The following is a 26388-nucleotide window of genomic DNA, read 5'->3' on the forward strand; positions in this document are numbered from 1 at the left end:
GCATAAAAGCAGTTTCCACTTCATAGAGTTGTTATGAGGATGAAAGGAGTTAGTATTTGCATATAGCAAGCAATATATAAATGGTTGTTAAACACTACACTGGAGATAGATTAAATCCATGAAGCTCTTCAAACGCCGGCTCTCTCTTTCTTCCTTTCCTATCCTGTTCGCACTTACACCATATATTTCCTTTAAAGTCAGAATTTTTTTTGCAAAGCTGTTTGTAAGCACGGCCAGCCGCATTTCTTTCCTTGAAGCTTCACACCCTTATTTTTCACATCTGCTTTTAGGACTAGCTCGGGAGCACCTCCCTGCTTTGATGCCACAGTGGGGTGATTTCCAAGGTAACCGCCCCAGTGAAAAACGCACTGAGCAGGAAGGAGTCTGACTTCAAGGCACCTGAGTAATGTGCCATGAGTCCCATTTGGAGATTAGCTTTCGCTCGTGCCCTGCTCGGGTCCCCTCCCCGGGGCCCTGAGCTCCCAGCAGCACAGTGAGGAGCTGCAGCTGTTACCTGACCTTATCAAAAGTCACTTTTGTGGGTAGAAGGTGAGGGCCTGTGGATTTATTTCAAGAAACATCTTACTTGTGAATTTAAAAAGAAATCCTATAAGGGCCGATCAAAGCTGATAAGAGGAGAGGGTATTGACAAAGGCAGTTAACTTGCCCAGTGCAACGTAATGAAGCGCAACCAGCTCTTCTAAGGATTGGTGTGCCTGATCCGAATTATCTTAGCCCCCTTCTGTCTGTTTTGATGGCTTTAGATATTTAATGCTGTTGGATTGACGCTCCTGCCAGGGACTAGGTGAAGGAGGGAGTAAAGATAAAACTTACAGCCTCTCCAGGACTCTTGGGTGGGCCTCAGCTCCTCACACCCTCCCCGTGGTTCTTAAGCATACTTATTGACCACCGTGGTAGGTACCATCAGCCAAAGCCTCTTGTTTCTGGTCTGTAAGTTGTCTTTGCCTTTCTTTGATGGTTTTATCTTAACCTTCCTTTGCAGTGTCATTCAAAGCTGAGCTCAGAATTACCATTTTTAGTTCTCTATGATACAAATTAGTTTGAGGGATTTAGTTGCAAGACAATGAACAAAACCACTCATGATATGTATTAATACGTGACTGTTAATACTGGTGGAACCCAATAGTCATTCTTTCAACTAATGTTTATTTAGCATTTATACGTCTGGTATCGTTCTGTGTTCTGAAGACCAGCAATAAAGCCCTGTCTGATGGCTGTTCTCCCCCTGAGTACCTGCATCTCTGGGGGGCTTTATTTGTCTACTGCCTGGGCACGTCGCTCTGACTGCAAACTCCTTAGCTCCCTGGGTATTAGGACACTCTTCTAAATGAATGGAAACCCACTGCACATCCACAGACATCAAGAAGGTTTTTTTCATGGTATGTTCTTTAAGTTCTTGAAGGTCAGGACTCTGATGACACGTCTTTGGCTGTTGCCCATCTTTGGCACATAGAGTTGGACCCTCACTAAGAATATGTTCATTAATAACACCCCAAAAGGAGTGCCCTGGCTCCAGGGTAAGTTCCGGATACCTTGTTCTTCTTGGAGAGATTTGAGCTGAAACCTCTTTCTCAGATGCCCGGGATGGAACGGTCAAGCTGGAAAGTCCTGTTGGAAGGAGGTTTCTGGACCTCAGTAGATAAAGGAGTCAGGACCTGAGAGGATGGGAGAACCAGTCCACAAAGCTACTTAGACCATTCTTCTGTTCTCTTCTCCAGAGCTCCCTTTTCTGGACACAAATCCTTCTCATTATTGATTGTCCCTGAGGCCCATGGGACGGCCTCAGGTTTAGAGAAGGCCTCAGAGTAGCTTGTACCCTAGTAAATTATTCAAAGGCTTTAGCATGAACTTGTAAGCATGAAACACATCCAGCTGAGTGACAGCAGATACACTGCACAGTTTTAAAGCATCCCTGAATGCTGTCGTTTCTGTCACAGCAGAATTTCACGTTGCTGTCTTTCTGGCACATTCAGGAGGCCACCAGTGGAGCCTCAGCCATTACCTACCCCAGAGGGGGGCGACAGGCAGAAGGAGGTCAAGGTCCAGTTGCTGGCCATGGCATCGGTGCAAAGCCGTGGGACATTTGAGAGTTTCTTTGCAGCAAAGATAATGCTGAAGTATGAGGGGTCATATAAACAGCCATTGGGGGCCTTCACTTTGTCACGCCACTTTCCTCCTGAGTCTCTTTGGAGATTGCTCCTCCCCATGAAAGGCAGGCCTTTTCGCTTTTGCATCCCCAGTTTACCTGTTTGTTGAACCCCAGAACTTCCTTTGAATGGAAGAGCTTCGCAGAGCAGCTGTTGCTTTCCATGCCTTGAGGGATCTTACTTTTTCCTGCTTTGACTCTGCCAGCCATTTTCAACGGTTTACTCCAAGAATTTGTTCCTTTGTTTGTTTTGTGGTTAATCACAAGAATCTTTAAAGCATGCCATACCTGACTATTTATTCGGGGCACTGACCTCTTTTCCCTTAGATTGTCAAAAAATTGACAGCAACCCCGCCTCAATGAATCAAAATCATACCATTTTTTTGTCAGATTGGCAAAAAATACATTTTTTGCTGTGCTGCAGAACTTTAGTAATTAGTTTATGTGCCAGGAGAAGAAAAGGTTGAAAACCACTGCTCGAGGTGGTTCAAACAATATATATGCTTATGAAGACCTTCAGGTGCCATTATATGAGTGACACATTCCATTGGAAGCATGCCAGTATTTTATTAGGGAAATATCTAAGGGGCTTTATCTTTGGCCTTACCCTTCTGAACTTTTACTGTACCATTGCTTTTAATAGTGGTTTGATGTTTCATACTCTCATTCTATCATGGGACATTTTGTTTTAATTTAGCTAGTAATCATCCCTAATATATTAAAACATTTGAATTCATAGCATTTTAGAGCTAGAAGAGACTTAAGAGTCCATAGAGTTGACTTACCCTATATTTGTGGAATGTGTCCCTGATCAGTTACTGCTGGCAGGAATGGAAGCTAGATTCCTTGTGCTATTACAAATTTGTTTAGAAAACCAATGTTTTCCTATCTCAGCTCTCAAGGTTTTTCATTCATCCATGCTCCTCAGTGGGCCAGGAAAAAAGAAAAAGTAAGCAGTTTTGCAAAAATAGTTCAAGGTTGGTGGGAAAGGACTGTTGCATTTAAGTTAACAGCAACTGTAAATACTTTAGCTGCAGGTTATATGCAACAAGGAGAAATTCGATAAGGTTCTGTTTTCTGTCTCAAAGCCTTCACTAGTCAGAACTAGTTGGGGGCTAATTCATTACGCCAAAGCCATCTGCATTTTTGCAAATGAACTCCAGACCCCTTAGCTGACACCTTGCAAATTATAAACTGACTGCTCCTCACCCTTGTTCATTGGCTTTTCTTGACTTTGACATATCTCTGCTTAGTCATTTGGTGCATCAAAATCTTGCACATTTGTTCCTTTAGTTAACAAGGCAAAGCTTTGGGGTTGGAAGGTCATTCCCAGTGTTTGCTCACCTAGTCTGCAGTCAGATTCTGAACTGCACTCTAACTTCATTCACCGTCTTTATTCCAGGTTAGGTACATTCATCACTGGGGATTTTTACATTATTTAATATGATGAATTATAAATACCCTTCACAAACACTGATTTACGTAACTCTTGTTTTTTACTGATTTTAAAATTTTCAATTCCTACGAAATAATAAAGGTAGAGAAGATAACCCAAAGGTTCTGTTCAGTTGACTTATGGGACATTAACCAGCTTTGTATTCAACTTAGCAATATTTTCCCAGGTTTTGGAGTGTGTTTGCTGACACACATGCACATGTATGTATCAGTGTCTCATAGAACTCTTTGAAATGACCTTGTCTATTCCTGGTTGCCTCCTTAATGAATTATATAGGACTTTGACTTTGACACATGTTCCTTGGCATGTTGCATATTATAAACTTGACTTTAATTGTAATATCCTCATTTGAGAATGGCAAATATATAGCTTGTACAGCCCCATTTTTCTGTCCTGTGCCCTTGATGATATCAAAATTAATCACAGGCATGCTTCAGCATCTTTATAACACAAGTGCCCAGAAGGCACTAGAGGGCAATAAATGGGAATCGATGCTAAAGGTAAAATGAATTTGTCATCTCTGCCGTATTGGCATGTGTTTTGTTTTAATTGCTTTTAAAGTTTCCCAATTAGACCAAAGGATATTTATTCCTGTAAGATAACAGACGCAAGTTGGCAGCCTCGGGTTTAATCCAGCGCCATAAAGATAACGTGGTGGGTCACACGGTGTTTCATTGCTGTCATCTGCATGCCTTTACAGGTGTGCGCTTGCAGGTTTTCTATCCCCACAGCTACTTGGTGCACACGCTATTCCAGCAGTCACATTACTTTCCTTTGCTGACTTCTAAAGACGCTTGCATTTATGGCTGATCCTCTGAGGAATAGCTGTAGTTAGAGACTAAGTTGTATGAAGTTGTCACTCGGGTAATGCCAAATATTAGCAATTTCATATGATTCAACCTCATCAGAAAAAAAAATCAAACAGAGTTATGCTGTCCTTGGTGATCTTCCAGGTTTGAAGCAATTTATTTTCAATTTTGAATCACTGGTCATCAAAAAGAAATGCTGATTTCACACCTACCTTGGGGCAGATACCAGGGCTGACAGACATAAATGCACACCCTGCTCCAGAGGAGCTCACACCTGGCTTTCAAGGTGTGAACTGTCTTATATTCTATTAGATTATGAGCTTTTTGAAGGCAGAGGCTGTGCTTCCTCTGCTGTATTTTTCTGTCACATGGTAGATGCTCAGTAAATCTTTGTTAAATGAGTAGAAGGTAATGAGAGAGGGCAGAAGGAGGGAAAAGAGGAAGGAAGGAATGGACGCTAGTCTGCAAAGAAGCTGACAAATGGACTTGTCATAGGAGAAAAGGAAGGCTGCAAAGAAATTAGATTTAAAAAATTTACCTCTAAATGGGTTTTATACTCCAAAATATTTTTTAAAGCCATCTACTGAAATAACTTTGGCCCTAAGTTGTATTGACTTGGGTTTGTTTCAAAAACTGAAAGCAGTTTGAAAGTATATATGCAGTCTGCCAGAAAAGAATTTTCATCAGGAATTCATCCTAATGAAATAATTAAGAGTTTGTATAAAGAGAGTTTATAATATATTGTTTGTTAATATAAACAAAGAGATTACTAAATCTAGATATGATTGTATCCTCATAAAATAGTTATACACACACACATATTTTTGTTCTGGAAGTATATACATAAATACATAAGATTTTAACCGTAGTTACCCCTGAAAGAAGAGGTAGGCATGTTGAGAAAAAGTTTTCTTTTTCCTCTCTGCTTATCTCATTTCCTAATTTTCTTCAGTGAACATACACCGTATTTATATTAATACAAAACTGTTTCAACAAGAAAAAAATGCCGCCCTCCAACATTTACTGGCAAGGTCTTTACTGCCCACAAACGTGCTGGGGTTTTTGTGGGGGTTTTTCTTTCTTTTTTTTTTTTTTGAGGCTTTGGTTGTTAAGGTTGAAGAAACAAACTGTGGTGATGGATTGAAATAGTTAAGATGGCTCTCTATGTATTTTATAAAAATTGGTATGATTTTATGATAATAAAGAATTCAATATTTAGCATTAGTCACCTCAGAAAGGTTACAACAAAAGACTGGAATCTGGGTAAACCAAATAAAGTGCAAATCATATTTCTTCCATTTGAAATAAAGTCACTCTACATAAGAAACTTAAAGGCCTCTGTTTTTACCAGCATTTGATATTTTTTCCTAGGAGAGACTCATCTGTGGTCAGCTTCATTGCCTGTTTAAAGAAAAAAAATCATTTTTGGAAAGCATGTTCACTGCATTTTAAATAGTCAAACCACTTGTGATTAACTTTGTGATTATAAAAGTAGCATATTTGTAATGGGAAATTTGGAAAATCACTCCTGATTCTGTTACCCAGAGATGAGCACTAGTGACGTTTGCGTCACCCGTCACGCTGATAGCCACTCTGATGTTTAAACAGGAGGCGGGTGTCCAGGGTGAACACCTCTGAAAGCCACCGAGGCCCCTGAGCACCTTTTCCCTGCTGTCGTGGCCCTTGGGGGTGAGCAGTGACCCCAGGCGGCTGTTTGTCCGCAGGAAAATGCCATGCTGGCTACTCTCTGCCACTTTGCATGTGACAGGCGCTTTCTGGGAGGAACATGGAAACTGTGTGACACCAGCAACCCGCGGCGAGAACACACTCACACTCCTGCCTCTCCCTTGTCCCCAGGACAGATATCCGTGGACGGCTTTATGCGCTACCTGAGTGGGGAGGAAAACGGAGTGGTGTCACCCGAGAAGCTGGATCTGAATGAAGATATGTCGCAGCCCCTTTCTCACTATTTCATCAATTCCTCGCACAACACCTACCTCACAGGTACGGACTTGTAACCCTTGACGCTCACCGGGTGGTCTCACCGGGGTTCACCAGCCCTTCCTTCGCTGCCCGGAGCACGGGGGCACCCTCTTTGGTGTCCTGGGCATGTCCCTGAGAGCTGGGGCTCCCCAGAGGCTCCAGGCGAAGCAGGCGTGCCCCCGTCTGCGACACTGTCACTCCCCGCCTGTCTCTCTCTCTGAGGTTTCAAGTCTTCTAAAGGTGTGCGTGTCTGGGGTCTTGAAACCAAGGGAGTTTTCGTGGAACTGAGCTCGCCCGTCAGTGGGCAGTAGGCCGTTTACAGCCCCACCTGGTTCTCTGCACTTCTTCAATGCACAAAAAAGTCTGAAGGCCTTAATGACTTCTGCACAGAGCAGCCAACTGCCAGTTTGCTCAAGGTGCAACGGGGTGTTAGGTATTAAACAAACTGACCTGTAAATGACAACCCATACTTTTTATAAATGTTACAATGAAAGGGGAAAAAAATACAAGCATTTCCCAATTTGGCCTAAATTGAGTATTGTCATGGTTTTTAGTAGATCATTAAATCAAAAAATATTAAAACGTATATAATATATGCACACATAATACCTATATATTATCACAACATAGTTTAAAAGTTAAAATTTTTAATAAATACAGATTTTAATAAGCTGAAATGTTTTTATAACCAAAATATACTTCCAGAATGCTTCCTGTATGGCAGATCTCTAGTCACAGGCATTGAAAAGAATTTGTAGAAAAGCTACTGGCTAATTACAGAAAGAAAGTCTTGTTAAAAACGATGTTACTTTGCTGCTTCACCCAATTCATTTTCCAAATGAATATAAGATAGGGAGACCTGAAGACCCACAGCGCAACCAAAGTCTGGGGTCTCCTTTGGTATCTGTGTCTTGTAAGTGCTCACCATGCCTTGGAGGAGGTTTGGATGTGCTCCTGGCTCATTGCCCAGGGGTGTGTGGTTTGCTTGGTGGAGAAGACCAGCAATGCTAATGACCAGGGAGACCCAGGCACTGGATAATCATGGCTGTGTCCAAGAGAGACTCACAGGATTCAGCCATCTGGCACCTGAGCAGTTCTTACTTCCAAATTCCTTAAAGAGGCATGTTCCTCCTGGCTCAAGTGCAATTTGTGTTAGTATCAAGGTCAGCATTGGCCTGGTGTCCACACTCCATGAAAAATAGTTTAGAATAGAAATGACATAGATAGAAAGGTAGCCTCCGGACAGCCGGAATGGGCTATGTCGGGATGACTGTGTAGCCTGAGACCATCCACTCAGTGTCATGTAGCCTGAGTTCCACGGGCATTTGAACTGCAACTGCATGATCTTTAGGAAAATTGGATTGGCCCTCAGGCTACTTATGGTCTGTTTTGTTTCAACTGACATTATCTGCTAAGAGAGATTCATGCCATAAAACTAACTAGATTCACGTTGATTCTTCCAAACTCTATTCTAGTCACCCCTTGCTGCATTACCAAATCACTCCAAACTCAGTGGCATAAAACAGCCACCACTTATTTTTTGGATCTATATTCTGTATGTCAGGAATTCAGACAGGGCACAGAGGCAATGGCTTGTCTCTGTTCTCTGGTGTCTTGGGCCTCAGCTGGGAAGTGAATGGCTCAGGGTAACATAAAACACTTTAGGTGCTGGAATCATCTGGAAGCTTCTCTGCCAACGTGTCTGACACTGGGGCTGGGACCGTACAACAGCTGGGCCCCGTTAGGACTGCTGACCTGATGACCAACAGGAGGCCTCGCCGCGTGGCGTGGGCTTCCTGGCAGCATGGCAGCCCCAGGGTAGAGGAACTACTTACGCGGAGGCTCCCAGCTGTGAGAACTAATGCCCTAAAAACAAGGGGGAACATTTGTTGCCTTTTTGCCCTTAATCTCTGAAGTTCTGTACTGTCACTTTTTTCTCTATTTGTCCAAACAGTCACAAGCCTACCTGAATTCAAAAGGAGGGGACATAAACCAGAGCTCTGGATCAAGAGAGTGTCAAAGTATCTTTAGCCTGGTTCAAAACCACTAACTGTAAGAGAAGAGTGTCCACTCAGCCCCCTTCCTTGGATTCGGTTTCCTAGGCCTAAATCAAAAATGTTGCTGTCCCCTCTCAAGTTTATAAGCCTCTATAAAGGGTTTTGTTCCTTCTCAGACATCCTTAATTTTATTTGGTACCATTCACCTATTTGGCAGTCTGGTGAAGTCTATGAACCATTCTGGTGTTCAGTGTATAAAATAAAGTACAGAGGATTAAAGAGGAAATAAATTTGATTGAAATATTTCTATCAAATATTAAAAATCAAATCTGTGGTAAAATAATATATATTTTTATTAACACAATTAAAAATTAGTACAAATGACATGTTGTGTTATTTGTAACAATTGGAATATGATGCGAAAATATCCGTGATTTCTACTCGTGACAAAGTCATAGGTCCTGCTAGTACTACTGTGATTCGTGACCTAGATTCATAAATGAAGAGAACATTAAATTTCACATAGAGGTTAAAATGAAAGACGTAATGTTTTTTCTCACTTAAGTTTGAAGAAATCTATAAAACCTCAAGTTAGGATTGTAGAAATTTGATTCGATAGGATCCTAAGAAATGTAACTTCAAAGACTTTGGCCCATTATGGAATCTTGTGTTTATTACACACTCAGGATGACAAGATTCTTAAATGTATGTCTGATTAAATTTTGGACACTGGATGTGGTCTCATCTACCTGGAAGTCACAATATACAGTAATTTTACCAATAGTCCTTTTAAATCCCAAAATACTTTCAACTGATCTATTTAATATAGCTTTTCGATTATTTGTCATATAATAAATAAGTCAGTGATACCAAAATGATTGAATGACAAGTCTGCCTGGATATACATGCTGTTCCTTATACCTCCTTTCAAAATATATTAAGTTTTGTCTTTCTGTGTATCATTATGGACCTGTGGTTTTCAGATTTTATGTATGTTCATTCAAACAGAGCTACTATTCTCCTTTCAGTGTTCAAATTGCCTCAGCTTTAGTTGGTGGCAACAATTTTTTTTGCTGGATTCTATGTCCTTTTGGAATCACCCATTGATCTTTGAAAATGTCTTTGCTTTCTGGCACATAAGGATCTTCCAGGCTCACCTTGTTCATTTCTGCAAAACACATGGAAGCAGACTTTTCCCCAGTGATTCCTGTTTTTTTTTAGTGGGAAAGAAAATGTATGAGTAACAGCAGTTTGGACCCTGCCCTACCTTATGAAACGATCTTTCTAGACTTTTTCTGTGAACAAAACAAGATAAATATTTTATATTACTTTATTGTTCTTGTTAAGGCACAAGTTCACATAAGTATTTCCACTCTTATCCCCCAATTAAAATTCTTGATTCTATAGCTGTGCTTCCTTTATCAATCCTCAAACCTAACAAATTATACATAATTACTCATTTGCTTTACTGACAACACAGTAACAGTTCTAAAAAAATTGTTCAAGATTAATACCAACTACAGAGTACTGTTCAAATTTTTCTCTGCAGTTCTTTTTTCTTTCTTTTTTTTTAAAACTGCATTTCACTAAGGATTTTCAGTCCAATTAATTTATCCCAGAATCACTGATTTGCCCTTCCTTTGAATAGCTTGATAAGCACAGATGTGGTACAGAATTTGGCTTCATTTGTTAGTTTCTTTAGGGTATTAACATATTAATGGCCAATAGTTCTCAAAAGAATTTACAGCTACTAGGAAAGCGTCCGCTCCTTGTGTGTTGAAGAAAGAGCTCAAATAGCTATCTCCCAAATTTTTGTTCAGTGGTTTCATATCACAACCATCTGATTCATATGCATGACTTCTGAATCAGTAAACGAATTATCTCTCCAAGTATTCAGTTTCTTGTAGCATTAGAGTTCACATATTTTCAGGTATTCAATTTTTAAACTGTTACCTATGTTAAATGATGTTCTGATCTTTAATGTTTTTTAAAAATTTATCTTGCTCACTTTTCCGAGCTGTGTATTATTATACCAAAGTTTGCATTATAAAAATACACATTCTAACAATATTACCTTGTCCCAGTATCAAAGTCTTTCCTTTCCTGCAGGGGAATTAAGGAGAATTCCATATAATTAGCCAAGAATAATTACATGAACATACTAATACAGGCTCTTGAAGCTTTGCCTGAAATCCTCTTTTGACTTACAGGTACAATCTGATTTTACTTTATATAATATTATTAGTATCATTGTTTTAATTATAAATAAACCTAATGTAGAACTCATCTCTCAGGAGCCTTTAGGTAAATACAAACATCAATGGTACAGAAATCAAACTTCCCAAGGCCAATTAAGAATATTATAAAATAAAAATATAACCAATGTATGTATAACTCAGTAGAATCCAATTAAATGTTAAAGGCAATACTAAGAAAATGATTTACATTTTATACTTTACAGCCATTTCCAGAACAAGTGGAAACTTTTTCTATAGAAACAGTATTTTATATAAAGGCTATTTGGTAGTAAAAGGAAAGTTTTCCTATTCAAATCAGTTTGAAAAATGCTAGGTACAAACAAGATTGGCACCTACTGCAGGATGTTTTTAATATAGGTTGAAGGCTTACAGATTCAAATCATTAAAGTTATAACCAATCCTACTCTCCTTATCACCACCCTACTCATTTCCTTGGAGCATTTTAGGAACTAGTATTCCTGAGAAATGATAGTCCAAATTCAAACAAGGAGAATTTTGATATTTAGAATGTTTTCTTTTGAGTATTCAAAATTAAATCAACACTATGAAAACCAATCAATTTAGCAATGCCTTGTTATTATGATGTCTATTTCTCTACTCATTATTGCCCTTTTGTTAACTATCAAGACACTCAAAAGGAAAAATAAATTGGACAATTGAGAGAAATATTTGCACAGAATGAGTTGATTTTTAATTACGATGGTCATTTTCTAAGGTTTGGATACCCTTGGCAGTACATCAAGTAGTGATTATGCTTTAAATTATTGTTTTTCCTTGAGAAATCTAGCCTTATGACTCAAAACAAAAGTGTCTCTGGATAGAACAGTCTGCACTCATTTCAACCTGTAGTTTTCCAGCTCTTCATAAATCTTCCCATATTCTAAACCATTTGGGAGATAATGGCTCCGTATACACCAGCGAGGCGAAGGGTGTATAAGTGAATAATTATAACTGAATAATTAACATCCTTATTCAACCTAAAAATAAAAACATAACTTTATGTTTTAATCATTCCCCTTATGAATTACATTATCTGATTGGATGTATCAAATAATTATTCAACTCCTCTCTCACATATATGTTCTTAGCTGCAGAAAAGTTCTAGCAGTGACTCAAGGTAGAGTTTTACCCTTGTCAGTCTCCCACTGCCAACCTTTCTTTCACATCTCTCCTGCTCATTTAGCTTGCAGCATATGCAACCCGTTATAACTTATTTTTGGTTTAAATCACACACAGGCCTATGAAAGTTGGGTGATAGAATGGAAAGAAGACGAACTGAGCAAATAAACAGACTAAGTTTTAATTTGCCTCCAAATCAAATACATGCTTAACTCTTCTTAGCTTTAGTTTCTTCATTTGTAAAATGAAGATATACTGAAACAGCCAGAGTATTTCGGGCTGTAAGTAATAGGATACCATTACTTTTGTAAATTTTATTTTGCAATTACAGTTTACATTCAGCATGATTTTGTATTAGTTTCAGGTGTACAACATAGTGGTTAGACAGTCATAAACTTTACAAAGTGTTCCCCCTAATATTTCCAGTACCCACCTGGCACCATACATAGTTATTACAATACCATTGACTATATCCCCTGTGCTGTACTTTATATCCCTGTGACTATTTTGTAACTACCAATTTGCACTTCTCAATCCCGTCACCTTTTTCACCGATTCCCCCAACCCCCCTCCCCTCTGGCTGTTCTCTGTATATGTAAGTCTGTTTCCATCTTGTTTGTTCATTTATTTTGTCCTTTAGAGTCCACATATAAATGAAATCATATGGTATTTGTCTTTCTCTGACTTATTTAGGATACTGTTACTTAATGGCTTAAATATTAGGGAATGTATTATCTCACACAACAAGAAGTCCAGAAGCAGGGTGGTTGAGCGTTAATTAAATCAAGGATTTATCGATGTCATAGGAGGCCCAGATGCTTTCCATCTTTTTGCTCCCTTATGATTTCAGTTTGATGGTACACCCTGAACATTGCCTCCCTGTGAAGTAAGATCCACATGTGACACATGGAAAGTCCCTGTATTGTGAGCCTTTATATATAGATATATATTTTTTAAATATATCTTTATTGATTTCAGAGAGAGGAAAAGAGAGGAAGAGAGAGAGAGACATCAATGATGAGAGAGTCATTGATCAAGCCCACAACCTGGGCATGCGCCCTGACCGGGAATCGAACCCCGATCGCCTGGATCCCAGGTCAACGCTCAACCGCTGAGCCACGCCCGGCCAGGCGAGCCTTTATAAGAGTGAGGTCCCCTCAACCCCACCTAGTAGACTTTCCTTTAAGTCCTATTAAATATAGCCTGGAGTCACACCACATGGCAATGCCCACATGGACCACTAACATGGGCCACAGAACTGCTGTGACTGGCTGAGAAGAATTAAGATTTACCTCAGGGCTGGGGAGGGGAACCAGAAGCACATTAGAACCTAAATAGAAAGTTCTATTGGCAAGGAGAAACGAGAAGAAGAGAAAAGGCAACCAGAGTGTAATATTGGGGTGAGTTTAAATACCCTGGCACATAAGTACCTGCTCCTTTATTTGTTCTTGCCTCACTACCTAGATGGTGAAGGTATGGACTATGTCCCATGTCATTCTTTATCCCCAGTATTTTGTCTCCCACGGAGAATGTATTTGGGAATATGCACGGAGCCTGATAATTAGTAATGCATATGCTTAATGTTGTTTCCCATTTCCTACCTAAGCCATCTCATGGCAGTTGGATCTCTGTTCAAGAGAGTTTCATGGTCTCCCTGAGGCAACAGACAGACACTACAGAAAAGATCAGATCAGACTGATGCCCCTAGAGGCAGTCGAGGCAAACTACACCTGCTCTGTATTTGGGACAGTTTTCTCAAGTATCCCTGTGGGATTAGAGTGGGGCAAAGGTAGGTTTGTGAGTAGCAGAAACACAGACTTTATTCTTGTATTATTAGTTAATAATTATTGTATTCTATACCTAAACCTACTTTTGCCCCATCCTGAATGGTTCTCATTGCCTTGAAAGCAAAGAGAAATAGTCCCCACTTCCATTTTTTAAAGGAGACAATGTTTATTAAAGAAGGTCACTTAATTAACAAATGCATCACACTCTTGAATCTTCATACACCGGATGTTAATAAGAAGACAATAAATAATGTTAAATATAAATACAGACAACCATCACCCTCTGCAAGAGGAGAAATTGCTCAGAAGCCTGTGTTAATAGAGGGATTGTTATTTTCAATTTTCTGGTCTCTTCCATCCGTGGATGCCTTAGGTAATCTGAGACAAAGCTCAAGTGAATGTAGCCAGCTGCCCAAAATGAATTCAGTCAAGTGACAAGTTGCAGAGCTATGACTTGGGGCAGTATTAGGGATTAATCTGAGATGGAGCCTCAGCTCCCAAGTTCCATCATGGGCTTGGAATGTACTCCAGGGGGTGCTCACAGCCAAGCAGAGATGATGTCAGATACTAGTTTCAGAAATAACAAGGGTTGAGTGACTCATGACATATTATTAATCCCAACCCCTGGCAATCCCCTGGCCCCAGAAGCTATATTTATTGGATCTAATCAAATGGAAATACAATGGGGCATGGGATAGGAACTTAAGGAAAGAAAAATAAACCAGCGTTGAGGCAGAACAGGAGGAAATAATGGAGAATATTGGTATACACATTTGGAAAAAATCTCCATAAATAAAGGATAACATATAAGGAACCTAATATGCATTCCAACGAAGAGGACTTTATGGAAATATGTGCGTTTTCTCAAAATAGGCTTTTGCTGGGAGACTTCCATTTCTAAAAAGATTATTCATTGTAAAAATGAACAAGTTTACTTTGGAGGGATTCTGTTGGCTTAGGTGTTGGACAATAAACACAACACACACACACACACACACACACACACACACACCTCCCATTCTTTGTTGTTGTTTTTCATATTCCTTCGCATGCCTTACCAGGTCTTTCAAAACATTAACTGATCAACATTTTAAAAGTACATTAAGTCCCTTCTATTAGTTCTTTGAATGATAAACAATATTGCAAGTAAATCCAAACAAAAGTTCTTAGAACATTTGTTCCAAAGTAGCCCTCCCTTAAATGTAACATGTAAAGGACTATCTTTTCCACTTTTCTTGCACTATCTCCTTTCCTTTTATGAGCAAAGATCTTCATTAGGACAAACTCTGAGGCAATTCTAAATGGCAAACTGATTATCTAGCACCAGGAACTTTCTAGATTATTTGGTCAGCATTTCTGCTTTTGCAACACATTTGTGTGTTTAAAATGTCCTATGTTTCACTATTGTCCGGTTCCATACACAATAGTGTTCTAAGGGCTAAGGGGGCATGCGGGGGCTGGGTGGAGCTGGGCGAATGGGGAGAATCGGGGATATCTGCAATAGTGTCAACAATAAAAATTTAAATTAAAAAAAAAAAAGATAAAATGCCCTATTTTTCCAGTAGAGAAAAGTGATTATGCAAACCTACTTAATCTCCCTTTTGGTGCATTTACTAGGGCTCTATAGAGCTCAAGAAGGCCATCCTTTGTTACGCTGATGATTGGGTGTTGTGACATCCATTTTCTTTGTTCCCTGTCTCCACCAGGCAGATTTGTCCATTTCAACATCATTTTAACAGTTTGCATCAATATGTCATCTTTAAACTCACTATTATAAAAGATGATGGAGGCTTGTAGAGTGTAAATCAGAGAAAATCTTTAATGTGGAAAACCAAAGATTTGTGTGTTGATGGTGGGCTTGTCTTTAAAGTTATTTATTATTAATCTTATAAAAATAATTTGTCAAGAAATTAGTGCCTTCCAATGACTTCCTAAATGAAACAGTAATAATTTGGCTTTCATTCCTGCCAGAATTTCTCAGGTGCCTTGATTATTACAATTCTCATCATTTCACAGGAATATTTCAGTTCTGTTCACAAAGGTTTTTAATTTGAATGAAATTTATCTATTTTTTTCCTTTGTTGCTTGTGCTTTTGGTCTCTTATCTACAAAACCATTGCCTAATACAGGTGACAAAGATTTACCCCTGTGTTTTATTTTTAAGAGTTTTATGGTGTGTTTTTTAAAAACACTGTGTGAGCATAGTTTTTATTAAAAACTTACATTTAGAAGCTTAATCCATCTTGAGTTAATTTTTTGTATATGATGTGAGATGATGTCTAACATCATCATTTCACATGTGGCTAACCAGTTGCCCCAGCACCATTTATTTTAAAAATGATTCTTTCTGCAATGTGTTTTCTTGGCACCCTTGTTGTAAGTCAATTGACCATGAACGTGAGGGTTTATTTCTGGACTCGTCGTTCTATTCCAGTGTTCCATATGTCTATCCTTATGCCAGTGTACTGTCTTGATTACTATTTCACAGTTAAGTTTTAAAATTGGGAAGTGTGAGCCCTCCAACTTTGTTCTTATTTTTTAAGATTGTTTTGCCTATTCTGGGTTCTTTACATTTTCATATTAATTTTAGGATCAGCTTGTCAATTTATGCCAAAAAGCCAGCTAGGATTGTGATAAAAATTGTCTAGAAATTCCAGAAGATCCTTCTGGCAGGCAAAAGAAAGATTTATATATGGTTTACAGGGAGAGGTAGCCTTCAGCATAGACCAAAAGTACATTCTGAAGAGGAAGGGGTAGAGCAGAGGATTTACGGATTTATATGCAGTGGCACAGAGAACTGATTTTTATGGGGACTGGTTGGGGCAAGCATCAAAACTGTGAATATGTGCAAGCAAAAGAGTGATTGGTTGGCGCTATAGGGCATCTCCAGTTTCTGCTGATGCCTGGTCAGCAGGTAGAGTCATGAGATATGGCCAAGGTTGGAGTCATAAGACATGGTCGGCAGCAGGAAGGTCACAAGGCGTGAGCCAATGCCTCAGTTTCCCTTTGAGTCTGCAAAATAAACTGATAAAACAAGTTTTGTGATTAAATGGACACTGCAGGGAATGCATTTCCTCACGTAAACAGAGTTCAAACTCCAAAACCTTTTAGTCACTCAAGTAGGGCCAGAGATCAAATTGCAAAAAGGTCTATATATTTGGTCACAAAATTATGATATTAGAATCCTCAGAATTGAAATGTAGGTCAGTTTGGGGAGTAGTACGATCTTAACAATATTAAATCTTCCACTCCATGAACATGGGATGTCTTTTTATATATTTAGGTTGTCTTTAAATTTTTTTAAACAATGTTTTGTAATTATTCAAGTATAAGTTTTTCACTTCTTTTGTCAAATTTAAATTTATTCTTATAACAGAGCACTTTTTGAGAAGAGAGTGTTTAGCTTTTCTAAGCATTTGTGTCTTGGACAAACATGACAGAAGGGATTGACTTATATAATAAACTGTCAACAGTACTCCCTCATAGAAAGGCAGTCAGAATTATATTGAAATTATAATCCTGGGTCTTCCATTTCCTAACTTTGGAAACTTGGGTAAATGAATTCCTCTATGCCATTTCCATTATCTGAAAATAAATTTGTTTTTTTAAAGGTAGTAATCCCAAGAGATTTTTGTGAAAATTAAATGTAGTAATACATGTAGGGTTCAAAGAACTATAATTAGCACATGGTAAGCAGTTAATAAAAATCAGTTATTGTTATTGTTACAGTGCTTTCTTTCTTATATTTTCTCTTCCCCAAAACCACTGCTAAGGAGTCACAACTGCATTATTGATTTTCCCATTACCTTCCGGTATGTTGAGGCAGAAGAAAGGCTGAGAACAACTATTCAGCCTCTTAAGCACTTTGTTTTCCCATTGTTGAAATGCTTGTCTAGGAAGCCACCAATGTCTTCCTTGCTTCATGGGATTCTGGGGTTCATTTTGTTGGTGTTTTACAGCTGGACAGCTGGCTGGAAACTCCTCCGTCGAGATGTATCGTCAAGTGCTTCTTTCTGGTTGTCGCTGTGTGGAGTTGGACTGCTGGAAAGGACGGACCGCAGAGGAGGAACCAGTCATCACTCATGGGTTCACCATGACGACCGAAATATCCTTCAAGGTAGAGTGAATGACTCTTGCTAAGATGGGAAACTGGGAAGGTACAGCTTCCTAAAGTAGAAGGTCCCAGTGGTTACAGTTAAGTCCAGAGGCCATCAATTCTCTTGCCATTTCAGGGGCTGCAGTTGAGCAGTTTATTCATGGGTAGTTGGCATCAGGTGAATTGATTCTTACTAACCAAATCTAAACTGTCTTATGAAAGGAAATGCCCATTTATTTGTCTATTTGGCACTCTGATTCTTGCATTTTATCACTGTGACATGTAACATAAAGAATACCTACAACTTATTTGTACAGTTTAATAGATGGATATAAAGTTTACACCCATGTATCTAACACCTAAATCAAGAAATAGGAGCTTATTGGTACCCCAGAAATACCTTATATACCCATTTCAATCAGAATGACCTTATTACCCCAGAGAAGACCACCTTCCTGACTGCTACAGTGATCACCCCTGTACTTTTCTTCAGAGCTGGACTAGTTTATGTACTGCCCTAAATAATATAGTTTCACCATTTTTTTTTTTAACTGGATATAACTGGACTCATACTCTAGTATGCTTTATTGCATTTCTTGATTCTTTCAATCCACATCATTGGGAGATTTCATCAATATTACTGCATGTATCTCTAGCCTGTTTGCTTTCTAGATGATGATGATATTAATGGCTGCTCTTAATTATCATGTAATATCTCATTCTGTGACGCTAGAATGGAATATTGACTATTACGTGTGGTTTGTGGTACCGAGGGGGGTCAAAGACCCCTAAGAACATACCTGCAGTCAAAGTTGGATTTATTGGCACACATGTCATGGGGAACTGTTGTTTCTCAATAAAAGTGTGTTAAAGAGGCTTACAGGATTTGGGCATGCATTAGGTGATTTGAGGGGCTGGTGTTCAAGGAAGCAGGGTTTTCTATGGATTGGGTGCTGTCAGGAAGCAGACATAATCTTATGATTAGGTATCTTAATAAATCCTATCCAGTAGGTAGGGCTAAAGCTGTAATTTATAAGAAGCATCAACCATTCTTATTTGCCAGAAATAGTCATCTCCCTTCTCTTTCCACTTATGGCTCCATCCTACACCATAAAGAACCCCACATTCATGCATTTGAACACCAAAGTCCAAATATCCAAGCTCTGTTCATGTACCTTGCAAAGAACCATCCTCAGGAGCTTAGGGCCATTTGGGTGGGGATATCTGGGGTCGTAGGTACCTGGAAAGTGATCTAGAAAGGGGATATGTGGGCCTTACAGGTTTTCTTGGCTGACTCAGCTTTCTCCCTTCTTTGGAAGGGAATTAGTAGAGATGGGCCAGAGGACAACCTCTAGAGCACAGGTCCCATGGCATGAGCCCCAACCTGGGTTGCCTGGTTCTCAGGGCAGAACTGACTCTGGGTCACTAACTCTTGCCCTAGGCAACCAACCAGCAGAACCCAAGTATTCGAGTAACTAAGGTAGAGTGGCGACAGGACCATGGAAAATGGGGAGGCTAGGGTGTTGAGAGGCCAGAATAATGGACAAATGAGATGTTGATGTCACCAAGATTGGAGACAAAGCTTTGGATGAAGAAAAAAAGAAAGACAGTGAACCACTTGCCAAAGTGTTTGCTAAATGAGGAGGAGCTCAGTAGACAGCAGATGTGAGGATGTGGTAAAAGCTGGTCTGGCTGCTTCATGAGAACTGGGTTAGATTTTGTTTTAAAATAAGATTGGGAAGTAATGTTGCAGAAGTAGCATTAGGAGCAACAAATTCCCTATCGCGGACTTTTAGGCCTGGGGCACTTGCAATGTGATAAAATAAATGGTTATCACTTCAGAGAGCGGCAAAAAAAAGATAAAAGCTTTTTAAAGAACAGCCAGGGTTTCAGTTGAGGTAGCCGGATGTCCTGATCAAAGGTCTAAGTTTGACAGCAATAAAAATGTGTTCAGAAGTAGTATCACTAGCACCTTAAAATGTGCTGAGTATGTTGTGTCTAGGAAATCTGACTTTTCCTGATTTCTTAAACTTAAGCTACAATACAATAATTAGAGAAAAATAGCACCCTTCACTAAATTTAACAACAAAGTTTAATATGGGATTATCTTAGTTCTGACCAAATTTCAAAAGTTGTATCTGCTAGTGAAGTTGAGCGCTCTTAAGGTCTTTTGGTTTTCCTTAAGAGAAAATCAACGGCTTTTTGTTTCTTTTTTTTCTTTTTTAAAATATGTCTTTATTGATTTCAGAGAGAGGAAGGGAGAGGAGGAAAGAGATAGAAACATCAGTGATGAGAGAGTCATTGATCGGCTGCCTCCTGCACGCCCCCGACTGGGGATGGAGCCGGCAACCCAGGCATGTGCCTGGACTGGGAGTCAAACCAAGATCTCCTGAATCACAGGTTGATGCTCAACCCGTGAGCTACGCTGGCTGGGCTTGTTTCATTTTTAAAAAAAATATGTTTTTATTGATTTTAGAGAGAGAGTTAGGGAAAGGGGGAGAGAGAAACATCAATGAGAGAGAAACATGGATCGGATCGGCTGCCTCCTGCATGCCCCCTACTGGGGGTTGAGGCCACAACCTGGGCATGTGCTTCTGCTGGGAATCGAACCAGGAACCTGTGGGTGGGTGACGATGCTCAGCCAACTGAGCCACACCGGCCAGGGCTTTTCTTTCGTTTTCATAGTCTCCCACCCTCCCAGCTCCTGCCATTGTCCTTTGCCAGACATATAAGATATGAACCCTAATCTGGTTGGACTCTAAGAAAGAGTGGAGGACAGATGACCCTGGTGTAGGGTGAGTGCAACTTGGGCTTATCTGCCTGTTGATGGATGGAGATGATTCTGATGGAACCGTTAATGAGCTAAGGGACTGATGAGCCTTGTTCACTGACCCACTGCCAGGAGGGCCTGCCTACCCCTTGCCCACGGTCCCCTCATGTGAGGTTCTTTTTTTTATTAAGGAAATTATATTTTCTTTAAAATGTATAATCCTCAAGGTTCTTTGAGTTCCTTCTAAGGCATATTTATTTTATGTGGAGCATTGACTTTTTGGCCTCAGCCATCAAGTCAGCTTAGAGTGACTCTCCCTGTGCACTCGATCATACAAGTGCTTCTTCAATCTTATCTGTGATCTCAGAGCCATGGGCTGATTGAATATCTATTCCCGAGCTAGAAGCACAGCTTCTCAATCACATCCACACACTTGCTGACGGATTCAGAGACTAAAAGGCTAAATCGAGCCCAGAATACTGCTTCCCCTCTCTCCCCGCTGGTGGAGTTGGTGGTACGGGGTGGCCAAAGAGAACAGCAAACCCATCTCCCCCAATGGTTGGTTTTCCCAGCCCTCCTTCCTACTGATGTGCGTTTGCAGGATAGACCATTCTTGCAGAGATATGGGTGGTGGTGGTGGGCAAGGACGAGTGTGGGATGTGGAAAGGCCCACCCGTTTTGTGGACAAATATACAGAGCAGGAATTCTCTGCATCAGGACTAGGACCAGGGTGAGGCAAGTGAGGCACTTAGCATGCAAAACCTGAGGAGGTGCTTCCTCAGTGTTGTGTAAATGCAGAGCTGACTCCTGAGAATGAGTTTCTTTAAATTTCCCATTTGGACACCTCACTTGCCTCAACCTGTCCCAGCCCTGCTCTACATGACTATCAGCATGTGGTCTGCTTTTCCAGAAACCACTGTGTACACTGAATTTATAAGAAAGGGTAAGGAGAGAAATGGGGGACAAGGCCCTGTGTGGTCTACCCACCCCCCACTTACCATCTCCTCTCTCACTCCCTCAGTTTCAACTCCACTGGCTTCCTTCCTGCTCTCTGACTGTGGTAGGCAGGTCCCGCCTCACAGCCTCTGCACAGGCTGTTCCCACTGCTTGGAATGCTCTTCCCCCAGGTATCTGCATGGTTCCCGTCTTACCTCCTTGAAGCCTTTCTCAAATGCCACCTTCTCAGTGAGGCTACCGGGACCACTATTTAACACTGTAACCAGCTTTCCTGCCCACTCCAACACTCCTGATATACTCCCCGCCACCTCTTTATTTATTCTGCTTATCATCTGGCATCTATCACCTTCTACCACTCTGCTTAATTTACTTAATTATTATGTTCCTTGTTTATTGTGTGTTTCCTTCTACCAGCATATAAGCTCCACAGAGACAGGGATCTTTGTTTTGTTCCCTGATCTGTTCCAAGCACTTTAAAAGGAATCTGATATTTAGTAGGTACTCAATAAATGTGTTTTTTAAATGAATTTTTCCATTCCAAAGAAAAAAGACAAATTACAGCACAGCTTTCATTTTTAGTCTTTCTTGTGCCTCTTTATCAGATAAATCAACTTCATATTTCTCAATTTTCACATGTGAAATTCCAAGTATATTGGAGGGTAGTGAAAATGTTATCCTGCTGTTCACCAGGTTGGTCTGCCCTGTATATTTGGGCCTGACCTTCACAGTCTAATTAGACTATATACCCGCAGCATGTTTTACAGCAGCAAGGTAAACTGATTGTAGAAGTCTGTCATTTTTATGTCACACAGTTTATCTACTCTCAGCCTGTGTAATCAGGAAAGCTTCTGGGCAACATATCCCCAAAGTGAAAGTTCCTGTTGGCAGTTACCTACTACTTAAAGTATGGGCCAAAATAAAAAGTTATGTTCTGGGAAAGCTCTTTCTGGAGACCTTTTTATTTTACACTATGGAATTACTTATATTTACCCCATATATCTGCCCTTCTCTTTCTTTGCCTCATTGCCACAGCCTTTCTGATGGTCATGACATAGTAATTCTCCACTTGGTCTTTATTCCGTCTGCTCCCTCTCAGTCTCCTTCCTCCCCACAGGAGACACCCACCTGCCCTCCCCATCCCCAAGCTGCTCCTTTTTCTCCCCCTCAGGCAGCTCCTTTGTAACCAGCAGTTGTACAAGATGGAAAACTGGGGAATTTGATGACATACATGGTGAAAATATATTAAATTTGAGTATGAGGTTAAATGGAGCATTTCTGAAAATAAAGCTTCATTCTCTGAGAGAAATAATAATTTAGGATGCAATTTAACTGCTGCATAAATGCTCCCATAAAATGGATATCAAATGCACCCTGCTGTTGCCTGTCAAGGATAAAGGATTTCAAGGGCAGATTTTCCCACTGGAGGTTAGTAATTGAGCCGTATGGTTTATAGATTATTGAATCTGGTATTATTCTCTGAAAAACAGTTTGGGCTTAATAAGGAACAATTGCATAGTAAGGTACTTTCACATTCCAGTGTCCACTGACGGTGGCTTACATGAAAGGACGAAACTTTAAACCTGTAACTATTTTTCTCACCCCGAGTGATCTTGTGCACTATGCAAAATATTTCAAAGGCATCAAAAACACAAAAGTCTCACAATGGAACTTCGGGAGTTTTCAAGTGCTCCCAATTAAAATCATTAGGTTAAATTCAGTAAATGTTTGCCTTGGTTTTAAGTGTTCAGAAAGGTTTCCTAAGCTGGTGGCAAAAGTTATGGTAGAGATGGGGAGAGATGGGCAGAGGGAGGGGGGAGGGGGGAGAGGAAGGGAGAGAAGAGAGAAAAGAAACCGTGGAAGTTACGATTGCAGCTCTAGAGCTGTCTGACGCTGGGGTTCCAATGCCAGCTCCCCCACTTGCAGGAGAAGCACCCTTAGCAGCCCAAGCCTCTTTCTCAGGAGCGAAGTGGAGGTGATGATAGTGTTCACCTCTAGGTTGTTGTCGAGGATGCTACTTCACACGTGGACACTACTTAGAATAGTGCATGGCCCGCGGTTAGCACTCTGTAAATGTTAGCTACTGACACTGTAGCTGAAATTTAAGAAGTCACACTTTAGCTTTCTTTCTACAAATATAACAGTTGTGGTATTATTTATGCAAGGAGTTATTAAGTCAGGGTGAGGGCAGGGGTTGAATTAAGTCATTTCTAAAGCTGCCGTGGTAGAGGTTCTGGGTGCCCTCCACACGCTATCCCTGACATCCACCCCATCTCTAGGAAGAAGTTAGAAGCCCAAACTATATGGCAAATTAAACACAGCTTAGCCCTGGTTAAACACCCAGTGGGAGCTGAGAAGGATATGGCAGCTGAGCTTGGAGGATCTATTGCAAACACAGGTCCCAAGTCAAGTGCACAAGACTAGAAGTGCACCACACCAGAGGCAGGAAAATGGAGAAGCAGGAGACACAGGTAGGAAGGTCTGGGAAGCCCAGGGCCCAGCTGCAGTTCAGGCCGCAGCAGCATCTTTACCATGGGGAGAGAGAACCAGACCCAGGGAACAATTCAAGACAGAGTCATGAATTCCCTACAAGCCTGAGAGCAGGCCCAGAAAAACATACACACTTCATTGGCCAAATTTAAGAGAGAGGCCCTTGGCCTGGGGCAAAATAACCCACTTTCTAAGGCAGAAGGTACAGGGTTCTCACTCACTTTCAGGCCTGACTCTACTGGGGCAAGTCTACAATCTAACTTCAATAATAGAGGCAAGTGGAGCAGTTCTCAACCAGCCAGAGACAGCTCTCATCATCATCAGGAAGTCATCAAAGTCTAAATACACTTCTACTTACATCTACATTTGAAAGACCTTTTTTTTCTCAATGTAAGACCCAACCTTGAATGGAGATTTCAGCCATGAAAGTGTTAAAGTCAACCATGCTATTGTGTATGGAATCCACATTCAAGTTTCTGTAATACAAAATGACATTTACTTTTGGTTACAATCAAGTTTTAAGCTTTGCTTAAGTCAATGATCAGACTGGTCCAGAGGCTGACAAACTGTGTTCTTCAGGCCACATTCCACATGCCACCTGTTTGGGGAAATTAAGTTTGGTTGGAACATCGCCATGTCCATGTGTTCGTTCATTATCTGTGGCTGCTTTGGGGCTACAAAGCGAGAGTGGAATAGTTTCCATAGAAACCATGTGGCCAGCAAAGTCTAAAATATTTACTCTCTGGTCCTTTATGGGAAAAGTGTGCTGAAATCTGAAATAGTCAACAGAAGAATAAATAGGAACACAAGTAGATAAATGTTTCTCTTCTATTAAGAATGTTAAGAGTTCATTTATTTACCTGAAAATATTTTGTGAGCATCTGAGTGACAGAGCAGCGGAGAAAACTGAGTACTTACCTTCAAGGAGCTTACATTCTAGTGGGGAGAAGTAGACCAAAAGAAACACACAGTGTGGCACGCGGAGATCTGACCTTTAAGGTGACGTCAGTAAATATTGAAGGGAAGGGGCTAGCTGTATGCCATTTTTAGCAGTGTGGTGGGAGAAGGACTTTGATTATGGGACATTCGAGTAGAGACCACCCCACCGTATATGGAAGTAAGCCTTGTTTTCAGATAAGAGTATTCCTGACAAAAGCAACAAAGATAAAGTAATAAATGAAAGAGATGAAATCATGTTTGGTGTGTTCAAGGACAACTAAGAGAAGATCCCTGGACTGTATCAGGGTGAGCAACGGTGAACAGAAAAGGAGATGAACTTAGAGAGATAGCAGGTGCCAGATCTGATAAAGAATTTGGATTTCACTCTGTTCCGTGGAAAGCTAATGAAAAAGTTTTACCCCAAAGTTGCGAAATCCTCTGATTCTTGTTTAGGACCAATCACTCTGGCTGTGGTATGTAATGTGGGGGTCAAAGATAGAAGTCAGGAAAGCAGTTAAAAGGCTCTATCAGTCTGCCTCCACTAGGTTTTGCTGCAGTAAAAAGAAACTCCAGAATCTCAGTGATTTAGAACCACAAAGGTTCATTTCTGGCTCGGGTTGGCTGTTGGCTGTTGCTCTGATGGATAGTGTCTGCAAATACATATAGAAAGAATAGCCCCAATCTGTAACATCACGGGGCTCATGCAGGGGGAAGAGAAATGTCAGAGCTACATGATGGCTCTTGAAGACTATGCTCAGCAGCGGGACCTATCACTTGCACATGTATTTCACTGGCCGACACACACACATGGCCATGCCTATTATCAACAGATCTCACGGGAAGGGGCAGTGAAATGTGGAAATGTTAAAATCTCTCATAGCAATTATTGCAAAGATTCTGTGGATCAGGATGACTGAGGTAGAGGTGCTGAGATGTGGCTATATTCCGAATATATTTTGGACAGGATTGCTGATGAACCAGAAGATGTGAGAGAAACAGAATCAAGAATGGCTCTAATGTGTTTTGCCTTCATCTGACACAATAGGACCCAAATTTATGAAATAAAATCTAGCTCCCCCGCCTCTGTTGGCACTTACCACTCACTTCCTTTATGATATCTTCTCTCAATTCTTTTGAGGGCTCTGGTCTTAGATAGGTTAAGTTTATTAGCTGCATGAGAGTTACTGTGAAGGCTAAGAGCATATACTCTAGAGTCAGACAAGCTTTCCTGGGGTTCCTTGGATTCTCCTCACTGTGACCTTGGGCAAATTAGTTAATATCTCTGAGCCTCCACTGTATAACCTTTCAGATGGTGGGTACCGTTTTTCTTGTAGAATGTTTATAGCATTAGATAACATACGTCTGCAACATAATCAGTGCTCATTTAGTGGTACCTCTTGTTTGTATTAGTAAGAGTCTAAAAGGGAAGGTTTAGGGTGAGTGGGGGGAGGCACCAGCAAGGTAAGTAACCTTAGTTGACTTGAGAGCATGTGCCCATCATAAGCTGGGTCTCTGCCTTTTCTTGATGCATTACCACCACGGCTTGTGGAATGAAGTTTGTCA

At 40.4% G+C, this 26388-nt stretch overlaps 1 protein-coding gene across 2 annotated transcripts in view; it reads left to right on the forward strand.

The window, feature by feature from the left end:
- PLCB1 (phospholipase C beta 1) overlaps nt 1-26388 on the forward strand; it is a 532520-nt gene that overhangs the window by 390637 nt on the left and 115495 nt on the right. For both annotated transcript variants that reach the window (XM_081149520.1, XM_081149519.1), the window contains exons 10-11: nt 6290-6436; nt 17536-17693. In XM_081149520.1, coding sequence (XP_081005646.1) covers nt 6290-6436; nt 17536-17693 — 305 coding nt within the window. The remainder of the gene's footprint in view (nt 1-6289; nt 6437-17535; nt 17694-26388) is intronic.

The sequence above is a fragment of the Miniopterus schreibersii genome (genome assembly GCF_964146895.1).
Source record: "Miniopterus schreibersii genome assembly, chromosome: 10".
Lineage (NCBI taxonomy): Eukaryota > Metazoa > Chordata > Mammalia > Chiroptera > Miniopteridae > Miniopterus > Miniopterus schreibersii.